This window comes from Selaginella moellendorffii, unplaced genomic scaffold (assembly GCF_000143415.4).
Source record: "Selaginella moellendorffii unplaced genomic scaffold, v1.0 SELMOscaffold_0, whole genome shotgun sequence".
NCBI lineage: Eukaryota > Viridiplantae > Streptophyta > Lycopodiopsida > Selaginellales > Selaginellaceae > Selaginella > Selaginella moellendorffii.
Window position 1 is genome coordinate 3,247,291 of NW_003314261.1, and position 20,286 is coordinate 3,267,576.

The window sequence follows — 20,286 nt, forward strand, 5'->3', positions numbered from 1 at the left end:
CCCATATAATAGGTTTTGAATTTAAATAAAAGGTTGGGTTTGATTATTATCATAATCAATAATAATAAATATACTCCTCAATAAACACATTTACATTTTATCAATTATCATTAAGTCAATTTCTTTCATATAAGATGATATATGAAAATGAAAGATTTTCCATGGGCTAAAGTATAAGTGTACAAACACAATCATCTTTAGAGAGTTAAAAGTCTTAAAAGCCTATTTCTCTTGCATAGGCAATGACTTCTAGCTTCAAAGATTCTCACAACTTTCATTAATGCCTAAGACTTTTAGCTACAGGAGGACAATTTATTCTCCCCACAACTTTGAATCACTCTTCTAAATTATTCTAAGGCTCTCTTCACTTTAAAAAGGTGACACCAACATTTAAGAAAAAAGAGTTAGACTGAGAATGTTGTTAGTGATTGTCGCTCTAATTGCTCTGCTTTTTATCACACAATGGATGTGGAGCAAGCGCGTCAAGCTTCCCCCAGGCCCCAGAGCTTTACCTCTCATCACTCTATCACCTCTCCAAGAAGTTTGGAGCCCTCACGTACTTGTGCCTGGGATCCGTGCCACTCTTTGTAGTTTCCAGTTCATCCATGGCCAAGGAGTTCCTCAAAACCCACGATGCGGCATTCGCACACAGGCCACCCAGAGTGTCCGTCGAGATCGCCATGTATAACTACAAGAGCTTATCCTACGGCGAGGGTGACTACCACAAGAACATTAGGAGGATGCGTTCCATGGAGCTCTTCACGGCCAAGAGGGTCACCTCCTTCACCAAAATCATCCGGGACGAGCTGTGAGATCTTACTGCCGAGCTCTCCAAGGCTTCCAAGGGGGATCAACTGGTGCCATTGCGAGGCAAGCTGAGATCATAGCTGCCGGAAAACGTATGAAACTAAAAAAACGTAACGTTTTAAACGCGTTAAAAAACGCCGTTCTAAACTCCCAACGCGTTTGCACTATTTGCGAAAAGAGACAAAGGTTTCTTTAAGGTTTCTTTAGGGGGTTCATGTAGTCATGGCAGGAATTGGAGGACGCCACGAATGCTAGAGCTGGAAGCATGTGATATGAGCAGAGTGGCACTGGACATGTAAGTATTGTCATGAGATTCACACTGGGGGAGCAGAGTGAGTGTGAGCACATCTGGCTGGAGTTTGGGCAAAAGGTGTGAAAACGTGCAAGGCAATGAGGGAGATCCCTTATGAAGTTCGTGATTTCGAGCTAGCATCTTCTTTCATTTGTTTTAGTATGTTATTCGGTTGGGTTTTATAAACTAAATATCAGATTAAAGTGTCTTTAGTAAATATTAGTGTTTTCTTAATCATTTTAGGCTTTAACATGTAAACGTTTGATTGTCCTGAAAAAAACGTTTTAAATGGCGTTTAAACGTGGACACGTTTAAACGTTTGCACGTCAAGCTGCAACTATGGCTGAGATCACTGAGCTTCAATGCCATGACTCGCATCCTTATGAACAAGACTTACTTTCCAGCGATGATCCAGAGGCGCGGGAGTTTGTGGAGGTCATTGACGAATTGCTAGAGGCAGCCGGAAGTTTTTCCTTGGCCGATTACTTCCCCAGTATCAGCTGGCTCGACTGGAGCATAGCCCGCTGCAGACAAGCTCACTGCAAGATGGATGCATTCCTGGACAAAGTTTTGAGCTAGCAAAGACCCGGAGAAGTTCCTGACTTTGTGGAGATGACGAAGGCACGAGTGAACGGCCCCGAGTACCTCAAAGCCTTGTTCATAGTAAGCTCAAAACTCTTGATTTGAGCGAGCTAACTCTTTGTGGTTCTTTACTAGGACTTACTTCTTGGTGGCTCGGAGAAATCGTCAACCGTGATTGAATGGGCTATGGCCGAGCTTCTCCACAATCCCGAGTGGATGGAGAAACTCCAGCAAGAGATTGAAAGCGTGGTTGGGCGAGATCGAATGGTGGAGGAGTCTGACTTGGCAAAGCTGGAGCTTGTCAACGCTGTTATCAAGGAGACATTTCGTCTGCATCCCCCGCTGCCCCTTATGATCCCACACACGTCCCTGGAGTCTCGAATAGTCGCCGTCTTTGAGATTCCAGCAAAGGCGACAGTGCTCATCAACGCATACGCGATTGGAAGGGACTCCGAGGCTTGGCCAAATGATCCGGACAAGTTCAAGCCTGGGAGATTTGTTGGTAGCAATATCAACGTCTATGGCCATGACTTTGAGCTGCTTCCCTTTGGATCAGGAAAGCGAGGTTGTCCAGGGCTTCCTCTTGGGCTGCGGAACGTCCAGTTGGTGCTCTCAAACTTGATCCATGGGTTTGACTGGAGATTTCCAGATGGAAGGTTGTCCCTTGACAGTGGCCCTGGCTTCATCAATGTTATTACGGATGTTGTTGTGGCCCAAGTATTACTAAGGCTTGAGCAGTGTGTCTTTGACGATCTTAAAACTTAAGTTTTGTGGCAAGATCAAGAAATATCCTCTATACAGCTGTACGTTTATACGATGGGCAAGATCGTTTGCGTCACGGGAGCCAATGGCTTCATCGCCTCCTGGATCGTGTGCAAGCTCCTCCAAAGGGGCTACACAGTTCGTGGCACGGTGAGAAACCCAGGTAAAAGATCTAGCAAGTTATAAGAAGATCCTGACTGATCGACCGGCAATCGAGCAGAAAAATGCGGCCATCTCTTGGGGCTGGATGGGGCAAAGGAGCGCCTCACACTTTTCAAGGCCGATCTCCTGAGCTATGAATCACTGCTGCCGGCGTTTCGCGGCTGCTATGGAGTCTTCCACACAGCTTGTCCTGTGGCCTTCCAATTCGACAATCCAGATGTATGGTATTCTCATCTCTTTCTCCTCCTAAATCTCGCTCACGAGTTTCTTTTCGTTGCTAGGATGTTTTGGGTCCTGCGATTCAAGGCACCGAAAACGTGATGGCTGCTTGCTCCAACGAGAAAGTCCAGAGGGTGGTGATGACTTCTTCTGGAGCAGCCATTGTTGCCGATCCAAACAGGCCCAAAGATAAGGTGGTGGACGAGAGCTGCTGGAGCGACTCGGAAGCTTGCAAGGAACGAAAGGTAAGAAACTAAAGCGAGAGTTCTTCGTATTTGATTGATCTTTCTGTGAATTGAAACAGTCGTGGTACTCGCTCGCCAAGACCGAATCCGAGAAGCTGGCATGGAAGTTTGCAAAGGAGAAAGGCCTCGACTTGATTGTCATCTGTCCGGTGATGGTTTTTGGCCCGATCTTACAGCCCACCTCCAACACCACGGTGGAGGCTCTCAAGAATATCATCAAAGGTATAAAGCTCACAGCGGAAGAAAATAAAAAACTCTTTTTTTTCTTATCCAGGATCGAGCATTCCAAATTCATGGGTTCGACTGGTAGACGTGAGAGACGTCGCGGAATCTCACATTGTGGCTTTGGAAAACGAGGCGGCGTCCGGGCGATACTTTTGCTTTGCGCATTGCATTCACTACAAGGACGTCGTCAGCGTCCTGGCCAAGAAATTCCCGCAACACTGCAATCCCGAGCTCCAGTAAGTTGATTTTCTCTCCACAGTCCATGTATATGATCTTCTTCTCTTGGTGAAGGTGCGATGAGAGCCAGCCCGTGGGTGGAATTGCTCCAGAGCTCGCCAAGAATGACAAGCTTTTGAGCTTGATCAAGGAGACAATACCATATGAGCAGACACTGATCGACACAATAAGCTGCCTTGACGACAAAGGTTTCATGTAAATCAAGGTTCTTTTCAATAAAATTCACGAACTTTCAAAGGATTCGTATCAAGCTTTTGTCAAACTTTGAATTTGAAACGCAAGAACAATCTTTCTCTTTTGTCAAAAGCTCTGCCGACAACGCGAAAGCGATGCCCAATCAAACTCGTCTGGCAAGAACGGCATGTCATCGACAAGATCCCATGCCTCTTTTACGTATCCGCCTCGTGAGAGAGTGTCCACAACGCTGGCAAAGTGTTGCTTCGACGCATCAATCCCAAAGTCGGTGCGCATGGATCCAAAACAAGAGCAAACCCACGAAAAAGCCCCGGCGTGGTTGCCAACAAGCAAGATTCCAGCCAAAGTTATGTCGTTTGGCATTTCAGTGAAAACCATCTTCCGAAAGAGATCTTTGGTTTCCAGCCATCGTCCCTTTCGAGCGAACGCGATCATCAAGGAGTTCCAAGACACAAGGTCTTTCGTTGGAAGCCTTTCTAAGAGTTTCGTACCTTTATCAGCATGCCCTTTCTCGGTATATGCAGATAGAAAAGTGTTCCACGACACTAAGTCTCTCTGCGGCATTTGATAGAAAAATTTCTCCATTTCGCAAGAACCAGATCTAGCGTAGCTTGCTAGCATGGCATTCCACGAAACTATGTTTCTTTCCTGCATGAAATCAAACACATTCTTCGTTTGATCAAGGTACCCGTGCCGGGCATACGAAGAGAGCAAACACGTTGATGAGACCACATTCCCTCCTGTCAATGACTCCAACTTTCCTTCACACCTCACTTGAGATAGAAATGCATTCCAGCAAGCACTATCTTTGTCCGGAATCATTGTAAAAATCCTCATTGAATTCTCGAGCTGCTGGTTCCGGGCATACAACACCATCATGCACGTCCATGAAACGACGTCGACCTCGGGCATTTCCGCAAACAAAGCCTCAGCCTCGCGTGTATACCCAACCTGGGCATACGCGCTCAGCAAGGAGTTCCACGAAACCAAGTTCCATTCTGGCATCCTGCTTTCGAAATACTCCTCCGCCTCCCTTATTTGTTCATTTGACACAAATGCTGAAAGCAAAGCGGTTGTGGAAACAACATTGCGTTCTTGCATGCCGTCATAGATTCTCGATGCCTCGTAGATATGCCCTTCACGGGCATATACTGCAAGCATCGCATTCCAGGCGACAAGATCATGCTCGGGCATGCCAAGAAACATTACACGAGATTTATCAACATTTCCGGATTGTGAATGTGCTACTAGCATGATTGTCCAAGATACGAGGTTTTGCTCTGGCATGGAATCAAATAATAACCCGCATTCCTGTAGATGCCAGTTCTGGGCATATGCACTAAGCATCAAAACCCAGGAAAACAAGTTCTTTCGACGGATCGAATCAAACACCTGACGAGCAGAACTTGGGCTCCCACACCTCCCATACATTTCGATCACCAGGTTACACAAGTAAACCTCGTATTTCAGTGAATCGCTCAGACGAGCATGGATCTCACGACCTGCTGGGAGGTCTCTACAGACCCTTATCGCGTCCAAAGTTTCATTCCTCGCCTGCATGCCTCAATATGATCGATCTGCCAGCCACCACCTTTTTCTCTTCCGCGTTCACAGGCCCATGGCTATGAAACTCGTTCGAGAACGCATTGGCTAGCAGGAGATAAGCCGCGGTGTGATCGGATTTGAGCTCGAGGAGCTCTTTCGCCACCCCAGCCCGGATCTCTCTTTGCTTGTGGCTCTTACAAGCGGCGAGCAAACACGTCCAGTCCAAGGTATCGGGAACAAAAGGCATGGTGGCGATCAAATCTCTTGCCTCTTCAATGTAGCCACTTCGTGCGAGGAGATCGATCATACCGCTAAAGTGTTGCTTGCTTACCTCCAGTCCATAGTCCCAATGGATGGAACAAAAGCACGAAATCCCAGCTTTCAGGTCTCCGGCATGGCTGCAAGTCATAAGGATACAAATGCAGGAAACATCGTCCGGATTCCGGCCACTCATGTTCAAGGAGCTGAAAATCTCGTGGTTTCCGCTGCGAACATTGATCGAGAGCAGGGAATTCCATGAGAGCATGTCAGGATCTGGCTCGATCCGATCGAAAACTCTCTTTGCTCCGTGAAGATCACAAGCTCGAGCGTACAGAACCATCAACGCATTGTACGAGGCTGTGTTCCTGAATGGCATGCGGACGTAAAAGAGCAAAGATTCGTGGGTGCTCCCGCTTTGGGCATATGCCGTGAGCATCGCATTGCAGGCCACAACGTCCCATTCCTCCATGGAATCAAAGAGCTGCTTGGATTCCTCAAGATGCCCGTTTTGGGCATATGCTGTTAGCATCGTCGTCCACGATATCAAGTTCTTTGTTTGCATGGATTCAAAAACAACACTGGCTTTGATTACGTCTCCATTGTGCGTGTGTCCGCCCAGTACGGAATTCCAGGATACCGTGTCTAGCTCGGGCATATTCTCTAGAACCTTTGCTATCATAGCATTATGCCCAGAGTGGGCATATCCCGCTAGAATTGTGTTCCAAGAGAAGATATTCTTCTCTTTCATTCCATCAAAAACTCGTTCGGCTAAATCCATCTCTCCGACTTGGCAGTAGCACGAGAGCATGGCATTGGACGATACTAGGTCATATTCCGGGATCTTTTTGAAGAGATGCTCGGACTTTAACAGATAACCGGCTTGGGCATATGCCATTAGCATTGTCGTCCACGACACGATATCCCGCTCGGGCATAGAATCGAACACTGAACCGGCCTCGGCCGTACGGCTGCCTCGCACGTACGCCGCCAGCATGGAGTTCCACGTCACCAAGTTCCTCTCGGGCATAGCCTCAAACATGGTTTGGGCTTCTAGCAAATACCCATTGACCGCAAATGCTGATAGCATGGTGGTCCAAGACACAACATCCTTCTCACGCATCGAATTGAAAATCTGCCTGGCGCCATCGAGATCCTTGTTCCTGGCAAACGCTGCGAGCATCACATTCCAGATCACAAGGCTCCAATTGGGCATCGCCTCGTACATAGATCTTGCCTGGGCGAGGTGCCCATTGCGGGCGTAAGTCGCAAGCATCGCCGCCCAGGTGAATGCGTTCTTGGGCTGGATGCCATCGAAGAGGCGGCGCGCGTCCGCCACAGCGCCCCAATTGCCATAGATTTGGAGCAAGAGATTGGAGGCATAGACGTCGGAATCGAGGAGTTTGCTGCGCGAGTGGAGCTCGCGGAGGTGATCGAGGCTCTTGCATCTCCTAAGCTCGCGGAGGAGAGCGTCCCTAGCGGTGCCGGACAAGGAGGAGGTGTCCGTACACATCTGGGATCTATCAGATTCGTGTTTTATTCCATGGGAGAATTAGGGTTGCCCCTTTCTCGTCCAGGAGAGGCGATCCCATGCGCTAGGGAGCTCATCGATCCACATTGTGAGTGTTGTTGTGCCGTGCCGCGCGCGCTGGTCGGTTGATCGATCGCCTGGCGAGTCAAAGCCCTAGCGCGGCGATGATGGACGGCAGCGGCGGCCATCCCCTGGATCCAGATCGCAGGTACTCGGTGGAGAGCTTGACCATGGATCCTCTCCTAGCTGACAGGGACGAGGAGGAATCCAGCCGGTCCAATTCCAACAGCACCTATAGCTTGGTCGCGTCGCCGGTGGATCCTCTTGCTCATCCGCTGGGCCGCGAGGATTCCCAGGAAGAAGAGCTAGAATTCTCCAAGGAAACCAACGACGACGACGACGACGACGACGACGACAGATTGGAAGATGCTTCTTCGGCTACAATCACGAGCACTGCCGGGGGGGATCGATTGATCCACCAGCTGCAATCCAGCTCCGAGGGAGAATTCTTAAACATCATCGTCACGCAGCCCCAGAAGGAGGCCGATTCCGCGAGCTCGCTCATCCCAGGTGGGAGCTACTTCGTGACTTATCTCGTCAGCGCTAGAACAAACATGCCAGAGTATGGGAAGAGCGAGCACAACGTGAGGAGGAGATTCAAGGACATCGTTGCTCTTGCCGATAGCCTGGTGGAGAAGTACCGTGGCTATTTCATCCCGGCCCGGCCAGACAAGAGCATCGTAGAGAGCCAGATCATGGACAAGCACAACTTCATTGAGCAGCGGCGGCTGGGGATCGAGCGCTACTTGCGCCGGCTGGCCTCTCACTCAGTGTTGAGAAAGAGCGAGGAGCTCAGGACTTTCATAGTTTCCAAGGCCAAGCTCCAGATGGTTCCGACGCTGGATGTGGCGTCGAGGATGCTCGACGGTGCTGCCAAGCTTCCACGGCAGCTCTTTGGCGATGGCCCGGCGGCAGTGAATCCGCAGGAGGTGGTGCACTCTGCGAAAGGTGGCAGGGATTTGCTGAGACTGTTCAAGGAGCTCAGGCAGTCTGTGACGAATGACTGGGGTGCAAGCAGACCTCCCGTGGTTGAGGAGGACAAGGAGTTTGTGGAGAAGAAGGAGCATCTCCGAGAGTGTGAGCGGCGGCTAGCTCATGCTTCACAGCAGGCAAGTTTACACTTTTTCTTTTCCTTGCTTTATCTGATTCTCCGATCTTTCCTTTCTCTCCCGTTATTCGTTTTCTCATTTGATGTTGTGTGTGAAACACAGGCTGATGCATTCACCAAGGCTCAGAAAAATCTTGCCTCCGTGCTGGGGGATGTGGGACTTTCGTTTATGAAACTGGCCAAGTTGGAAACGCAGCAGGCACCCAATAAACCGCATGGAGCAGACGTGCGGCGCCTAGCTACCGCAGTCGTGAGATCGAGCAGAGGCCAAAGAGCATCAAATGCGCAAGCCGAAAGACATCTGGTATGTTTTCGTTTTTTCTTTTTCTCGCTCGAGAACTTGAGGTTTCTTTTTGTTGCATAGGACTATCTTCACGAGCACCTTGCAGTACTGCAGTCGGCTCAATACGCATTTGCGGACCGCGACAATGCGCTGCTAACTGTGCAGACTTTGCTATCGGATATCTCTATGATGCATGCACGCGCTGAAAAGCATAGCGCTGCGGCGTCAAAAGTTTTTGGAGGGGATAAAGGCAGGAACAAGAAGATCGACGATTTGAAAGACTCTATAAGAATGACTGAGGAGGCCTGTGAGTGTGCTCAACAAAAGTACAACCAAATCAAGGTCTCGATTTCTCTGTTGCTTTTACGTTTTCGCTCTTTCTGACCCTCGAAGCCCGTCTCTCAGGATCACAACCGGACAGAGATTGAGCGTTTGGAAGCAACAAAGCAAAGCGAATTTTTTAATATGATTCACGGGTTTGTCCAGTCTCAGGTTGGATGAAGAGGTTTTTCTATTCCAACTGATCATTGCTCTTTTGCATTCCAGGTCGGCTACGCTGAGAGAATTGCAAAAGAATGGACCCGAGTAGCGGAGGAGTCTGCTGAGTACTCCGGCAGGCGTGTAGATTCGCCCATTTTCAAATCCAATCTATCGTTCCATGGGTAATGCAACTCATATCTTTGCACTCTTGGGAGGAAGCTTTGATGTTTTGCCAGGAGATAAAAACCAGGCAAAACAGGCACGTGGCAGCATGCAAGATAGCACAAGTGTCAAGTGCATGGATCTTATTCCTTGAAGAAGGAAGAGCAAAAGAGGGTAGAGGAGGAAAACAATCTAGCGTTGTAGCACAGCAGCGTCGATTGAATGGCTTCGTGCGACAAGGTACCGGCTGGACAGATCCCAAGTTCGCCGGATGATGTTCCTGGAAAGCCCACCACGATGATGTCCAAAATAATGGAGAAGGGTGCCGATATGCTCCAGTCCCTCGAGCCAGTGAAGCAGATTCAAGAGGTAAGCTTTGTCAAAGTTGTGATTTTTCTCAGAGTTCTTTGGATGTTAATTCTCCTGCAGCACATCTGTACCTTTGCGTTCTACTCCCACGATATGAAGCGGCAGATTGAAACCCATCACTATGCTTCTCGTGTCAACGAGGACTTTACACAGTGCCTGGTCTTCGATCGAGACGACTCTCAGGCTCGTCTCATAGGCAAGCGAGAATTTCTTTCTTTCCTTTTCGTCCGTTACTCACGCCTGGTTTGAGTTCAGGAGTGGAGTACATTGTCTCGGATCGCATCTTTGTAACGCTGCCAGACGAGGAAAAGAAGCTTTGGCATTCTCATTCTCACGAGGTAATTTCATTCTCTTTTCCTGGAAAACTAAGCGGGAAGCTGCTCCTCTCTTTAGATCAAGGCCGGGCTTTGGGTTCACCCAGGCGTGCCCGAGGCCGTCCAAAAGCAGGAACTCCACAAGCTGGCCCCAACATACGGGAAGTTTTGGTGCACTTGGCAGTTCGATCGAGGCAAGAACATCTTTCCTGGAAAACTCGAGTTTTTATCCTTGTGATCAGGTGACAGGCTTCCAATGGGACCTCCAGCGCTGATGATGTCGCCGCAGGAGGAATGCCCGGTTGATTCCAAGCTCGTGGAAGCGCGAGACAAGAAATATAACATCTCCACGACTGAGAGAGCCGAGTCGAGACGAGATATAGCCGGACTCTCCCGTGTGGATCCTCTGGCCGATCACTGGAAGGCTGGCGGCAAAGGCATGGTCGTGGAGCTCAAGGAAGTTGATATGGCTCTTCCAGGTCCGTATCCAAGCTCTCAGCTTTCGCTGTGATGGGAGAGACGATGATCAAAACTTGGAACTTCCAGGACTCGCGGAAAGGAAGTAGATCCTGTTTCAAGCTCTCAAACGTTTCGAACTTTCATGTGAGAGATGTGATCAACTTCCCAAGTTCGTGGACAGCAGCCACAAAATAAAATCCAAAGCCTGGTTTTTCAGCACCATCTATCAGATCTAAAAGTTCGGTTTCTTCTAGCTTCCCCCATTTATTTCGTGGAGGTGGTGTTCTTACTTGGCTTTTGGATGCTTGGCAACGAAATCCACCGCTGCTGGAACCGAGACGAGCTTATCAGCAACTTCGTCGGGGATGTAGAGCACGAATTCCTCCTCGAAACCCATCACAATCTCCACCACATCCAAGCTATCCAGGCCCAGGTCGTTCATGAAATGGCTGGATTGAGTGAGCTGCGAGGAGACAAAGCACGCATGAACCCTAAATTCCAGAGAAGCAAATTCTCGATCGATCAATCACTCACTTTGGCTGGATTCACTTTGGGGTGCGCCTTGACGATCATCATCACCCTGTCCAGCGCCTCCTTCTCGCTGATGCCGTCTTGCGCAGGGGCGGACATCCATCGCCGCCACAGCAATCCCCATCCCCGCCCGGCATCGATCTGGGCGTGTATAGAGGACGATGGAGCTGGCGCTGGCGGCGCCAACGCCGCCCTCGATCGAAGCAGCGAGCCACCGCGAGCGGCGATTCTCCTCAGCATTTTCTTCCCCTAGAGCTCTTTATCCCAGTGGAGTCATTCCTATTCTATTCCAATCCAGGCCGCTCATCACGTGGCCTATTCCGAGACCATCTTGGCCGTTGAATCGCTCACCCATAATTTGTGTATAATCTCTGTATATATTTCGATTTCCATGTACTACAGATAGCGTACTTTATCTATCCTCGCAACAAGAGAGCCTCCGCCATGGTGAGTGCCATTCAGCCTTTTGCTGCTGCAATCAAGCACAAGGATTTAGCTCTGCCATCGCCACACAAGGTTGTGCTCTAGACTTCACTCCAAAATCTTATCGTCCAAAATCGCTGGCATGGCCATGGATAATTTTGCAGGATCCTTCTCCGCCCGCGTCGAGTAGCGCCAGGAGAAATGTGGCACTGGGTGTGATTGGGGCTTTTGTTTTGGGGGCTCTCGCGGTGGAGCGCCCGGACAAAGCTGCCGCGGTTGTCACGGGAGGATCCCGCTTCGTCAGGCCCGAAACGCGAGAGAAAATCCGCGAGGAGATCGAAGAGGTCAAGAAGAAAAACAAGTAGAACATCCATCGTCCATTAATATGTAAATCACATCAAGCAAAGCACCAATGGTAAAACATCACAAAATCATCATAGTAAAACTATGTGCTAGAACGCATAGATCGAATCACCGGCTTTAGTGGGAGCCAGGATCTGGTATCTCCAAAGAGAGAGGGAGCCAGGTAACCCCAGATTGCTCCTCCACTCTTGCTACCAAGTCCAGCAAGCTATTGATCAATCATCTGATTAGTATCATCTAGTATAGACTAAGTTTACTTACAGTTTCCCATACGTGATCGTGAGCCCAAACAAGCGAATGGTGACGAGCATTTGAGATTTTCCAAAGTCGTTGTCAGGGGTAATTTGGTGGTGGATTTGCCCAGTCGCGGCAAATGAAGGAGAAGACATAGTCGCCACCGAGCCTGTTACACCACCTTATGGCTCCAGTCTCCGTGTCGAGTGAAACCACGCATCGTCGCAGAGGGTTGCGTTTGATGGGAAGCAATTGGTTCGATTTCGAGGCATGCTTGGACAGAGGCTGGAACCGTGTAGAGATTTTCTCCTCATCCTCTAGCTCTTTTCTAGTCCAATCCAGGCCGCTCATCATATTCCGAGACCATCCTGGCCGTCGAGTCGCTCACTCATACTTCTAGAGATAGGTACTTTATCCTTGCAACAAGCGAGCCTCCGCCATGGTGAGTGTCATCCAGCCATTCGCTACTGCAATCAAGCACAAGGATTTAGCTCCAGGCAAGGTTGTCCTCTAGACTTTACTTGAAAATCTTATCGCCCAAATCACCGGCATTGCCTTTGCGCTGCAATGCAGGATGCACCTCCGAGTAGCGCGAGGAGAAATGTGGCATTGGGTGTGATTGGGGCTTTTGTTTTGGGCGCTCTCGCGGTCGAGTGCCCGGACAACGCTGCCGCGGTTGTCACGGGAGGATCCCGCTTCGTCAGGCCAGAAATTCGAGAGAAACTCCGCGAAGGGATCGAAAAGGTCAAGAAGAAACACAAGAAAAAGTAGAAACATCCGTAAATGTGTATATATATATATATATATATATATATATATATATAAATCCCATCGCAAAAGCTTTAAAATTTGCCAGTGAAACCACGACCCTGGAATGGCAGGAATGAAACACGAGGAGCATCCACTCCACCACTGCCGCCACCTCCAATTCCATCCGATAAGTCCTTGAAAGCTTTGTGCCCGAACCTCTCCACGTCCTCTGCAAGCATCAGCACCACCTCCTTGGTGACATTGTGAATAGAGGCGTTGCACACCATTGACAACCAGCGTCTCGTTGGCGAGGCCGTAAGATCATCGTTGAGCTGCCGGAAGCGAACGGTGGGCGAGAGTGCGACCCAGAGATCAAGCTTGAGTTTCTTGTCCAGCTCCGTCATGGTGTCGTTGACGAATCGTGCTTTCCCCTGGCATTGCACGGCCTTGTCAATCTGCTGCTTGAGTGTGTACTTGGAGATGTCGCTCCACATGTAGACCGCCGAGAGACCATTCCTGGAGCCTGCAAAACTGGTGTCTGGAGTCCCACTATAGTTCGGATTGCTCGGTGGGTTCAGTTGGTATCTGGCGTCCAAGGAAGAGTCATAACTTTCGCCAATGCAATGGAAGAACAGATCACCTTGTCTTGGACATGAAAATGCCGCATGGAACCAGTGCACCTATCCACTTGTGCCCGCTCATTGCGATGGAATGCACAGCGTCCAGGCTGAGATCAAACTCGGGGGCGACTGCCACAGCGCAACCCCACGAAGGTGGGGAAGTTGACGTGTCGGGCCCTCTTTGCAAACGAGTAGTGCGTGTCCTCCGAGTAGAACGCAACCGGCGAGAAGTAGTTCTCGCAAAACTCTTCTCAGCACTCTGGGAATGGAGCCGTGCTCCTCCTGGCTCGGGCAGGCTTGGCATTTGGAGGCACGGCTGCTTGGCGAAAGACAAGCCGTGGAGACGCCGCCACTTTCTTTTTGTCTACACCGGATTCCATGAGGAGGATTTTGCCACCGAGAAAATCTCGGGCATTCCACAGCGTGTTGCCTTTGGGAATCCGTAATAGCTCTTCCCTTCCTCGTCACCCTTCGCGTTCCACAGTGATGCGTAGTAGTCGAGCACAGGGCGCACCATGAATTTGGTGTTGGTGGAAATGCGGTCTCGTGGAATGTTGTTGATCTGGGGTCATAGTAACCAGCCAATCATACAAACATTTGACCACGATCACTTACATGCACGCCGAGGAAGTCATTCAGTTCGTCAATCTTCTGGTTGGCCTGGACCATGAACCGGGGTAGCTGCTGCTTCAGATAGGCGAGCGTCCTGGTGAGCGTCTCCTTGCGGGCTTGCAGACGGTCGGCTGGATGTTCTTCGAGATTGCCGTCCGTCAAGCTGGACGCAAGATCGAAGTTGACACCCTCGAGAGCTTTCCGTGGTGGGAGGGGAATCCCGCTGCGCGGGTACCATGGATGGATGGTCTTGGCGACCAGCGAGATTGTCGTAGGGTCGTTGTCCATGGCGATTCTTCCAAACAGAGAACTTCACGTAAGTTTCAATGTTGTTTTCTCATAGTTCTCTCTTTTAAGTTTTACTTTGTCTCACTCGTTTCGGGGAGGATTGCTGTTCTACCCGATCGGATGCTGGATCGTTGAAGCTCCAAAGCTGTAGACCAAGAGCATATGCGCCAAATACCAAGAGTCATGCCTGGCTCACAGGTTCGTCTTTGAGACTTTCACTTGCTAGAATTTCTAGGTGCTGGCAGGACGATCTTTTCAGAACAGTTACGTTGGACGCACAAGTCATCGCCCTCGGAAGTTAGGTCTCGAGAGTTGGAGGGGTTTTGGGAGAGGAAGATCCTTTCGTCGGACTCGAAGCTTTCAGTGTCTTCTCTTCCGGCAAGTTTCTCGGCTGACGCCACGACCAAGTGGCCCGATTTTAGATTCTTTCCAAAGCGGAAGGTGTTTGCGAGAGCATTTTCCGCCGAGGCTCGCGACGTAGCAGTGGAGATGCGAGCGCTCTTGCCGGGAGGCCCAAGCAACTACGATGGTCGAGAGTTCGCCAAGGATATGCTCAAGGGTTTGACAGCGAGGCAATTCGCACAGCTTAGCAAAAGTTTGCGACGTCGACGTCTACCACTTCCTCAGCTATGGCGAGCTGGAGGAAGGGCCGGTAAGTCTGGGCGAGCAGCCGCGAGCAGCGCTATCCCAGCACAGCATGGAGTCCCGTGATCAAGAACAGGAGGGATCTCTACTGGCGGAGCTAGACCGAGCATGGCAAGAAGAAAATTTAAGAAGTGGAAGACTGAAAACTTCGCATTCTTCGTCGAGATCCTGGCTGAGAAGCAGCAGCTCAAGGCACTGATTGGCAGAAGACATAGCATAGACAAGAAGAGCTCGACAAAAGAGCTGAGACGACGAACGCTGGTCCTCTCATTCCTCTTTATTGTCTAACGTCTTTCATTTAAACAAGACTCCGGAGAACAAAGCGAAGTTACTCTTTCTCTCCAAACTTTTCTACCAACAGAATCTTATTGATTTGCCTGGGCTTGCAAAGGACAGCAATCTACATAGTTAACGTTCTAGACTACAAACGCCCAAACTTACACATTCACTTTGGAAACGACTAATAAAGTTTATTTTCCTGCCTGCAAAATCTATGAGGAGAAGAAAAAAAGGAAAAATAAAAACACAAAAAAAAATTTAAAAAATCCAGGGGAAAGCACTGCAGGCTGTGGAAAGAAACACTTAGAGACGAGCTTTTGCGATTACCACATGAGCAGCTGCTCATGTGGTAATCGCAAAAGCTCGTCACTGCATCATCGCTTCCAATGATTGACAGACTGTCTGCAATCTCTGACAACTAAGAAGAGCAACACCTACATTACAATCACAAACCTCTCTCCAAAGTTTTCTCGTGCGAGGCAGATTGTGTACCCCGGGTCCGATCCAAGGCGCGAGTACTGTCCAGATCGGATGATATTTCCCACCAGCTGGCTGTACAAATTCCGCACAAAAAGAATCAAGCACGCTGCAAGCAAAGTCCCTTACAAAAGTAGAGTACACATTATCGTCAAGAACGCGACCAGCACCTGGATCGCCACACAGTAGCTAACAATCGCTCGAAAGCTTTGACAGACCATTTTGAGTTTTCTGCTTGTTCAACAGCATCACCGTCGTCAGTGTCCGCTTCCTGAATCATCGATGTTCGTGCCCTCTCTCATGAGCATTTCAGGCCTTGGAACCTTCCGTCAACTTCGTGATCGAAAGGAAGAAGGAAATCCATCAAAACTTTCAAACCATCGACCGCTATAGAATATTCTCTGTATTATATCGGGCGAGGGTCGAACCCACGACCTAGGTTGAGCTGTTGGATCGTTTAAAGTTGGCCAATTTGGGGGTCTGGAATGGAGGAGCAGGCGAATGTGGATAGCCTCTTCAAGGGTGTGAAAGTGCCGCCGCGCTTGAGAGAAGCCGTGGATGCCACGCTCGAGTTGCGGAGGGTCATCTCCGCCTTCAGGCAGAGTTGCTTCTTCTCTGTGGAGGGTGGAGCTCTGTTCGAGACAATTCAAGCGTGGTACGTGAAGAAATACGTGCCCAGTTCCAACCTGAAGGAGTACCCCAAGGTACACACTGTTTTTCTCGCTGTAGAGTTTAATTTGCTGCTTTAGGACCTGGAGGAAAGGAACCCATATGCACGGTATAAGACTCAATTCCCAAAGGCTGCAAGGGCGTGGTCCTCAAAGCTGGATTTCTTGCTTGATGAAATCCCGCTCTGCAACTCATCGCTGCAGTCGCTTGAGCGATGTACGTTTCCCTCGCAGCCAGATGAAAATACTGACAAAAAGAACAACAGGGACTGTAAGTGCAGCGGAGCTGGAGCAGCTCCTGCTAGACCTGGGTGACGGCGGAAGGCTTGCTCCTCTTATTACTGTGTGCCCTTACCTTACACACTTGGAGAACGTCTACATGGCCGTGTTAGACGCGCGGCTGTGGCTCAGCTATTCAGAGCTTCCTGTCGAACCTCTTCGGAACAGCGGATCATGTGAGTGAGCCTTCAGCATTCTTGACTTTTTAGTTGCTCATGCATGGTTTATAGACAAGGCAATTCGTATGGGGTCCGCTCGACCTGTGCGGCAGCTGCAGGGCAAGCCTCCCTCCTCCTTCTACGCCCTCGAGATGCAGCTTGAAGCGAGCAACTACTTGGGCATTCTCAGCGACCCGGGTTCGACGGTGTACTACGTGACGCCAATGGATTTTGAGCCAGGGAGACGCGGCTGTTACATGGCGAGGATGTTGAGATTGGGGCGGGGCGTCATGCGCAAGCGCGGGATGTCACCAAAACAGCTTGCTGCAAGCCTGGCTGCAACGCCCATTGATGATAAGGAGTTCAAGGACCGCTTCCTCAAGCACAATAAGATGACAGAAACATCTTCCATGGCCAAGCTCCTGGCTCACCGCATATACGACATCGGTGTCTAGCGGCATGTTTTGTTTCTGCTTGTGTGGTCTTTCTTTCAGTTGCTGCTCCTTGTCAGCTTTTATCCAGATCTTTTTTAAGATTGAATAGCCACTGGACCTTCATGCACCGTTTGTGATCTTTATTTATAACAAAAAGGTATAAAGGTATCATGTCTACAGCTTGAGGTAACAACTGAACTCTATAAATTAAATAATTGATATTATTTAATAGTATTATGAGCGAAGTGTATGTAGCGGGATTTTGATACTTGTTCTGTTTAATTAGTTTTAATTTAGACCACTCATTTCTATATATAAACTAAGGTTTTTGGGTTAATTGATATATACATTTTTATATTCCAAAATGTGCAAGCTTAAAAAGCCTTTATATGGATTAAAGTAGTTTCCACGGCAGTGGTATGAGAAGATGAATGGTTATCTCCTCTCCATCGGTTTTGTGAGTTTCAGCAGATTCTAATGTTTATCTTTGCAAGTCAGGTACGACATATATTTATCTTGCACTCTATGTAGACGATTGTCTACTAGTCGGTCCAACTCGCATAGCTTTGCAGCAGCTCAAGCATGAGCTACAGGCACGATTTAAGATGGCGGATCTTGGATCAGTGAAATATTGTTTGGGGATAAGTTTATATGCAACAGGCAGGCTGGTATCATACAATTATCTCAGCAGAAATATGTTGACGATATCTTGGAGAGGTTTCATCTTGCTGAGTTGAATGAAGGGTCAACTCCTATGGAAGCTGGCCTCCATCTCAGCAAAGATCAAGTCCCACAAACAGTTGAGAAATGCGAGAAGATAAAGCACATACCATGGTTGGCAGCTTGGTCTGCACACAGCCAGATTTGGCTTTTTCAGTGGGAGCAGTGTCCCAGTTTCTCAAGACTCCAGGATTTCCCCATTGGTTGGCAGTCAAACGCATCTTTCGCTACTTGAAGGGGACCTGACATTATGCACTCATGTACTCCAAAGTCCCAGCAGGTATGCAACTGTTTGGCTTCACGGATAGGTGAGGTTGAGCAGCCAGGTTATATTTTTAGTCTCGGCAGCGGCGCTATCACATGGTCCAGTAAGCGACAGTCAACTATAGCGTTATCGTCGACCGAAGCAGAGTGTATGTTGCAGCTACTCAAGCAGCGAAGGAATGTTGCTGGCTACGACAGCTTTTGGACGGCATCGGCTATTCTCAGCTAGCGCCAACGGTTATTTTTGGCGATAACCAGGGTGCTATCGCACTCACCAAGAATCCCAGGTAACATATCCAGGTGCAGTTCCATTATATTCGAGATCAAGTGAACCGAGCTCATCCATTGTGGAACAACAGAGCAGGTTGCAGATATTTTTACCAAGGCATTACCTCCAGGGATTCCAGTGCTGTGGTGCTACTGCAAGCCTTGAGAGCAGCCACGAAGCTCAAGACGTCGTGCTCGCAGCCCTGGGAGTCCAAGCACGAGAAGAGCTCCAGCGCCATCTCTCCCTCTCCACAGTCTGCGTATCCCATCATCAAAGAGTTCCACGAAACCACGTCCCTGTGCCTCATCTCTGATAAGGATGAACAGAGTCTCGTTCATCACAAGAGGCTACAAAGGAACACATACCCCCTTCGATGTCCCCTAACTGCCTACCGCGCCTCTAGAGAGCTCTGGAGAATATGCTATGCCAGCATATTCATATCACTCCCACTCGAGCACTAAGGTGCTCGCTCAAGGAGCTCTCTCACGCCAAGTGCTTCTCAGCTGCGAGGAATCGATCGAGCCAAGCGATCTGTCAGTGGTCAAGAACTGCCTGCTAGATCTCTACGGAAAATGCGGGAGCATGGTCGACGCTCAGATCGTTTTTGATTCGCTGGAGACGAGAAGCTCGCTCAACTGGAGCTCGGTGGTGGCAGGATATGGCCGCAAGGGAGACGCTCACTGGGTTTTAGAGATGTTTGACAATATGAATTGACTGCTTAGGGCTAACTACCTAACTGTTGACCAATATTATTTACAATGAATCAATGTTTTTTTGTTTTCTCCCAACTTTGGAGCACAGACGAGGATGGAGAAGCTACTTCAAACGATCATCCTGGCGAGCCGCGAGAGCTGTCCACCAATTCTCACAAGCTCTTGGATCTCTTCTTGACGATCCGGCGAAGAACCACCAGTCTGGCCCTCCGGATGTCCCTGCTGCAGCGATCGACGTGCTCCTCCAGTTCGTCCAGATCCCGGATGAATGCGCTCTGCCGGCTCTTGAGCTGCTCTACCACCAGATGCATGCCAAAGCCGTCCGCGTGCCTCTGCCCAAACTGTATGCAGTGGACGATCGATTCCATGGAGTTCCTGAGGCTGTTGATGAGCGCTCGTATCGTGTCCATCTCCTTGATCGTCACAAACGTCTTGAAGTTCGCTTCTCTCATCAGATCCCGGCGTGCCTGGAGCTCCTTCTCGTACTTGGTGAGGAAGGACTTGATCCATCTTCCCAGGGTCTCGAGTGGCATCGACGATACCGCTGCCACCGCCCCTACGATCGCTGGGACTGTCATCACCGCCGCCACCACCGCACAGATCACCAGCGCCGCGCAAGTCGCAGCGTAGATGATCGTCGACACCTTCGTCCAGCCGCGGACATACCGCAGCTTCCTGTCCAGCGACTTCTTCTTCGCCTGAAGCTTTCTCTGCAGCTCCATCTGCTTCTGGTAGACGGTCTGGAACTTGTCCATGAACTCGTCCGTGAAGGGGTTGCCGGCGTCCACGTACTGGTTGAGCTCTTTGAGAATTGCCTGGCACTGCTCCTCGTTTGGATCTCCTTCGCTGGGCATCATGTTGATCGCTACCTGGATCGACATCTGGTTCTCCCTGGCCTGTTTGATACACTTGTTGAGCTCCTCGCAAAAGTCTAGCGTAGCCATGCTGTTGTCGAAGTAGTCCTTCACCAGCTCAAACAGCGAGTCGCTTGCCCACACGTCCTTCTTGTAGTTGAGAATTACGTTCACAACCTCCTGGTCGAGCTCTAAAAAGCTGGTGGTCACATCCTTTAACGATTGGAATGAAAGTCCCCTCTCGTCCACCCCGGCCACCATGCTCTGGAGCACCCTCTCTGTTCGTTCCTTGAGCCCATCCCCAAATTTTCTCACGTCTGGATCCATGGCACATACTCTCTCGTACTCGCTGAGATCTATGCTGCTCAAACTTTCTCCCGGCGAGAGTGACCGGCTGCTCTGGTTACCCAT

The 20,286-nt window shown here is 49.6% G+C and overlaps 10 protein-coding genes across 11 annotated transcripts; 6 read left to right on the forward strand and 4 right to left on the reverse strand.

Moving 5' to 3' along the window:
• The first annotated feature begins 605 nt into the window (after positions 1 to 605).
• Positions 606 to 1,678, forward strand: LOC112345508 (flavonoid 3'-monooxygenase-like). The gene is made up of 3 exons (XM_024672412.1): positions 606 to 808; positions 1,139 to 1,194; positions 1,431 to 1,678. The coding sequence occupies exons 1-3, from the start codon at positions 606 to 608 to the stop codon at positions 1,676 to 1,678; spliced, it is 507 nt and encodes a 168-aa protein (XP_024528180.1).
• On the forward strand, positions 1,510 to 2,453 carry LOC112341157 (cytochrome P450 CYP736A12-like). The gene is made up of 2 exons (XM_024660839.1): positions 1,510 to 1,762; positions 1,817 to 2,453. The coding sequence occupies exons 1-2, from the start codon at positions 1,712 to 1,714 to the stop codon at positions 2,444 to 2,446; spliced, it is 681 nt and encodes a 226-aa protein (XP_024516607.1). The 5' UTR covers positions 1,510 to 1,711; the 3' UTR covers positions 2,447 to 2,453.
• Positions 2,454 to 2,459: 6 nt separating this feature from the next.
• Positions 2,460 to 3,768, forward strand: LOC112341102 (cinnamoyl-CoA reductase 1-like). The gene is made up of 6 exons (XM_024660631.1): positions 2,460 to 2,606; positions 2,664 to 2,824; positions 2,887 to 3,069; positions 3,129 to 3,291; positions 3,344 to 3,530; positions 3,586 to 3,768. The coding sequence occupies exons 1-6, from the start codon at positions 2,498 to 2,500 to the stop codon at positions 3,728 to 3,730; spliced, it is 948 nt and encodes a 315-aa protein (XP_024516399.1). The 5' UTR covers positions 2,460 to 2,497; the 3' UTR covers positions 3,731 to 3,768.
• A 3-nt stretch (positions 3,769 to 3,771) lies between these two features.
• Positions 3,772 to 7,063, reverse strand: LOC112340922 (pentatricopeptide repeat-containing protein At4g02750-like). The gene has a single exon (XM_024660161.1). The coding sequence runs from the start codon at positions 7,040 to 7,042 to the stop codon at positions 5,270 to 5,272; it is 1,773 nt and encodes a 590-aa protein (XP_024515929.1). The 5' UTR covers positions 7,043 to 7,063; the 3' UTR covers positions 3,772 to 5,269.
• On the reverse strand, positions 3,832 to 5,157 carry LOC112345533 (pentatricopeptide repeat-containing protein At4g02750-like). The gene has a single exon (XM_024672497.1). The coding sequence runs from the start codon at positions 5,155 to 5,157 to the stop codon at positions 3,832 to 3,834; it is 1,326 nt and encodes a 441-aa protein (XP_024528265.1).
• A 16-nt stretch (positions 7,064 to 7,079) lies between the features above and the next one.
• Positions 7,080 to 9,359, forward strand: LOC112340988 (sorting nexin 2B-like). Its single transcript, XM_024660343.1, has 6 exons — positions 7,080 to 8,229; positions 8,332 to 8,532; positions 8,593 to 8,853; positions 8,917 to 9,003; positions 9,058 to 9,173; positions 9,228 to 9,359. The coding sequence occupies exons 1-6, from the start codon at positions 7,225 to 7,227 to the stop codon at positions 9,232 to 9,234; spliced, it is 1,677 nt and encodes a 558-aa protein (XP_024516111.1). The 5' UTR covers positions 7,080 to 7,224; the 3' UTR covers positions 9,235 to 9,359.
• Positions 9,352 to 10,519, forward strand: LOC9655823 (oil body-associated protein 2A). 2 transcript variants are annotated; one of them, XM_024660764.1, is made up of 6 exons: positions 9,352 to 9,522; positions 9,583 to 9,718; positions 9,778 to 9,860; positions 9,916 to 10,030; positions 10,079 to 10,315; positions 10,383 to 10,519. In XM_024660764.1, the coding sequence occupies exons 1-6, from the start codon at positions 9,376 to 9,378 to the stop codon at positions 10,400 to 10,402; spliced, it is 738 nt and encodes a 245-aa protein (XP_024516532.1). In that variant the 5' UTR covers positions 9,352 to 9,375; the 3' UTR covers positions 10,403 to 10,519. The 2 variants fall into 2 exon arrangements, with proteins under 2 accessions (XP_024516532.1, XP_024516475.1); XM_024660707.1 differs by having other exon boundaries at positions 10,079 to 10,519.
• On the reverse strand, positions 10,409 to 11,107 carry LOC9655824 (acyl carrier protein 2, mitochondrial). The gene is made up of 2 exons (XM_002960925.3): positions 10,830 to 11,107; positions 10,409 to 10,758 (listed from the first exon to the last, which is right to left on the reverse strand). Exons 1-2 carry the CDS (start codon positions 11,064 to 11,066, stop codon positions 10,582 to 10,584), a joined length of 414 nt encoding a protein of 137 aa, XP_002960971.2. The 5' UTR covers positions 11,067 to 11,107; the 3' UTR covers positions 10,409 to 10,581.
• A 4,895-nt stretch (positions 11,108 to 16,002) lies between these two features.
• On the forward strand, positions 16,003 to 17,149 carry LOC112345553. The gene is made up of 4 exons (XM_024672591.1): positions 16,003 to 16,221; positions 16,267 to 16,402; positions 16,452 to 16,640; positions 16,695 to 17,149. The coding sequence occupies exons 1-4, from the start codon at positions 16,003 to 16,005 to the stop codon at positions 17,075 to 17,077; spliced, it is 927 nt and encodes a 308-aa protein (XP_024528359.1). The 3' UTR covers positions 17,078 to 17,149.
• Positions 17,150 to 19,173: 2,024 nt separating this feature from the next.
• LOC9641463 (UPF0496 protein 1) lies at positions 19,174 to 20,286 on the reverse strand. Its single transcript, XM_002960928.1, has one exon. It carries the CDS (start codon positions 20,284 to 20,286, stop codon positions 19,174 to 19,176), a length of 1,113 nt encoding a protein of 370 aa, XP_002960974.1.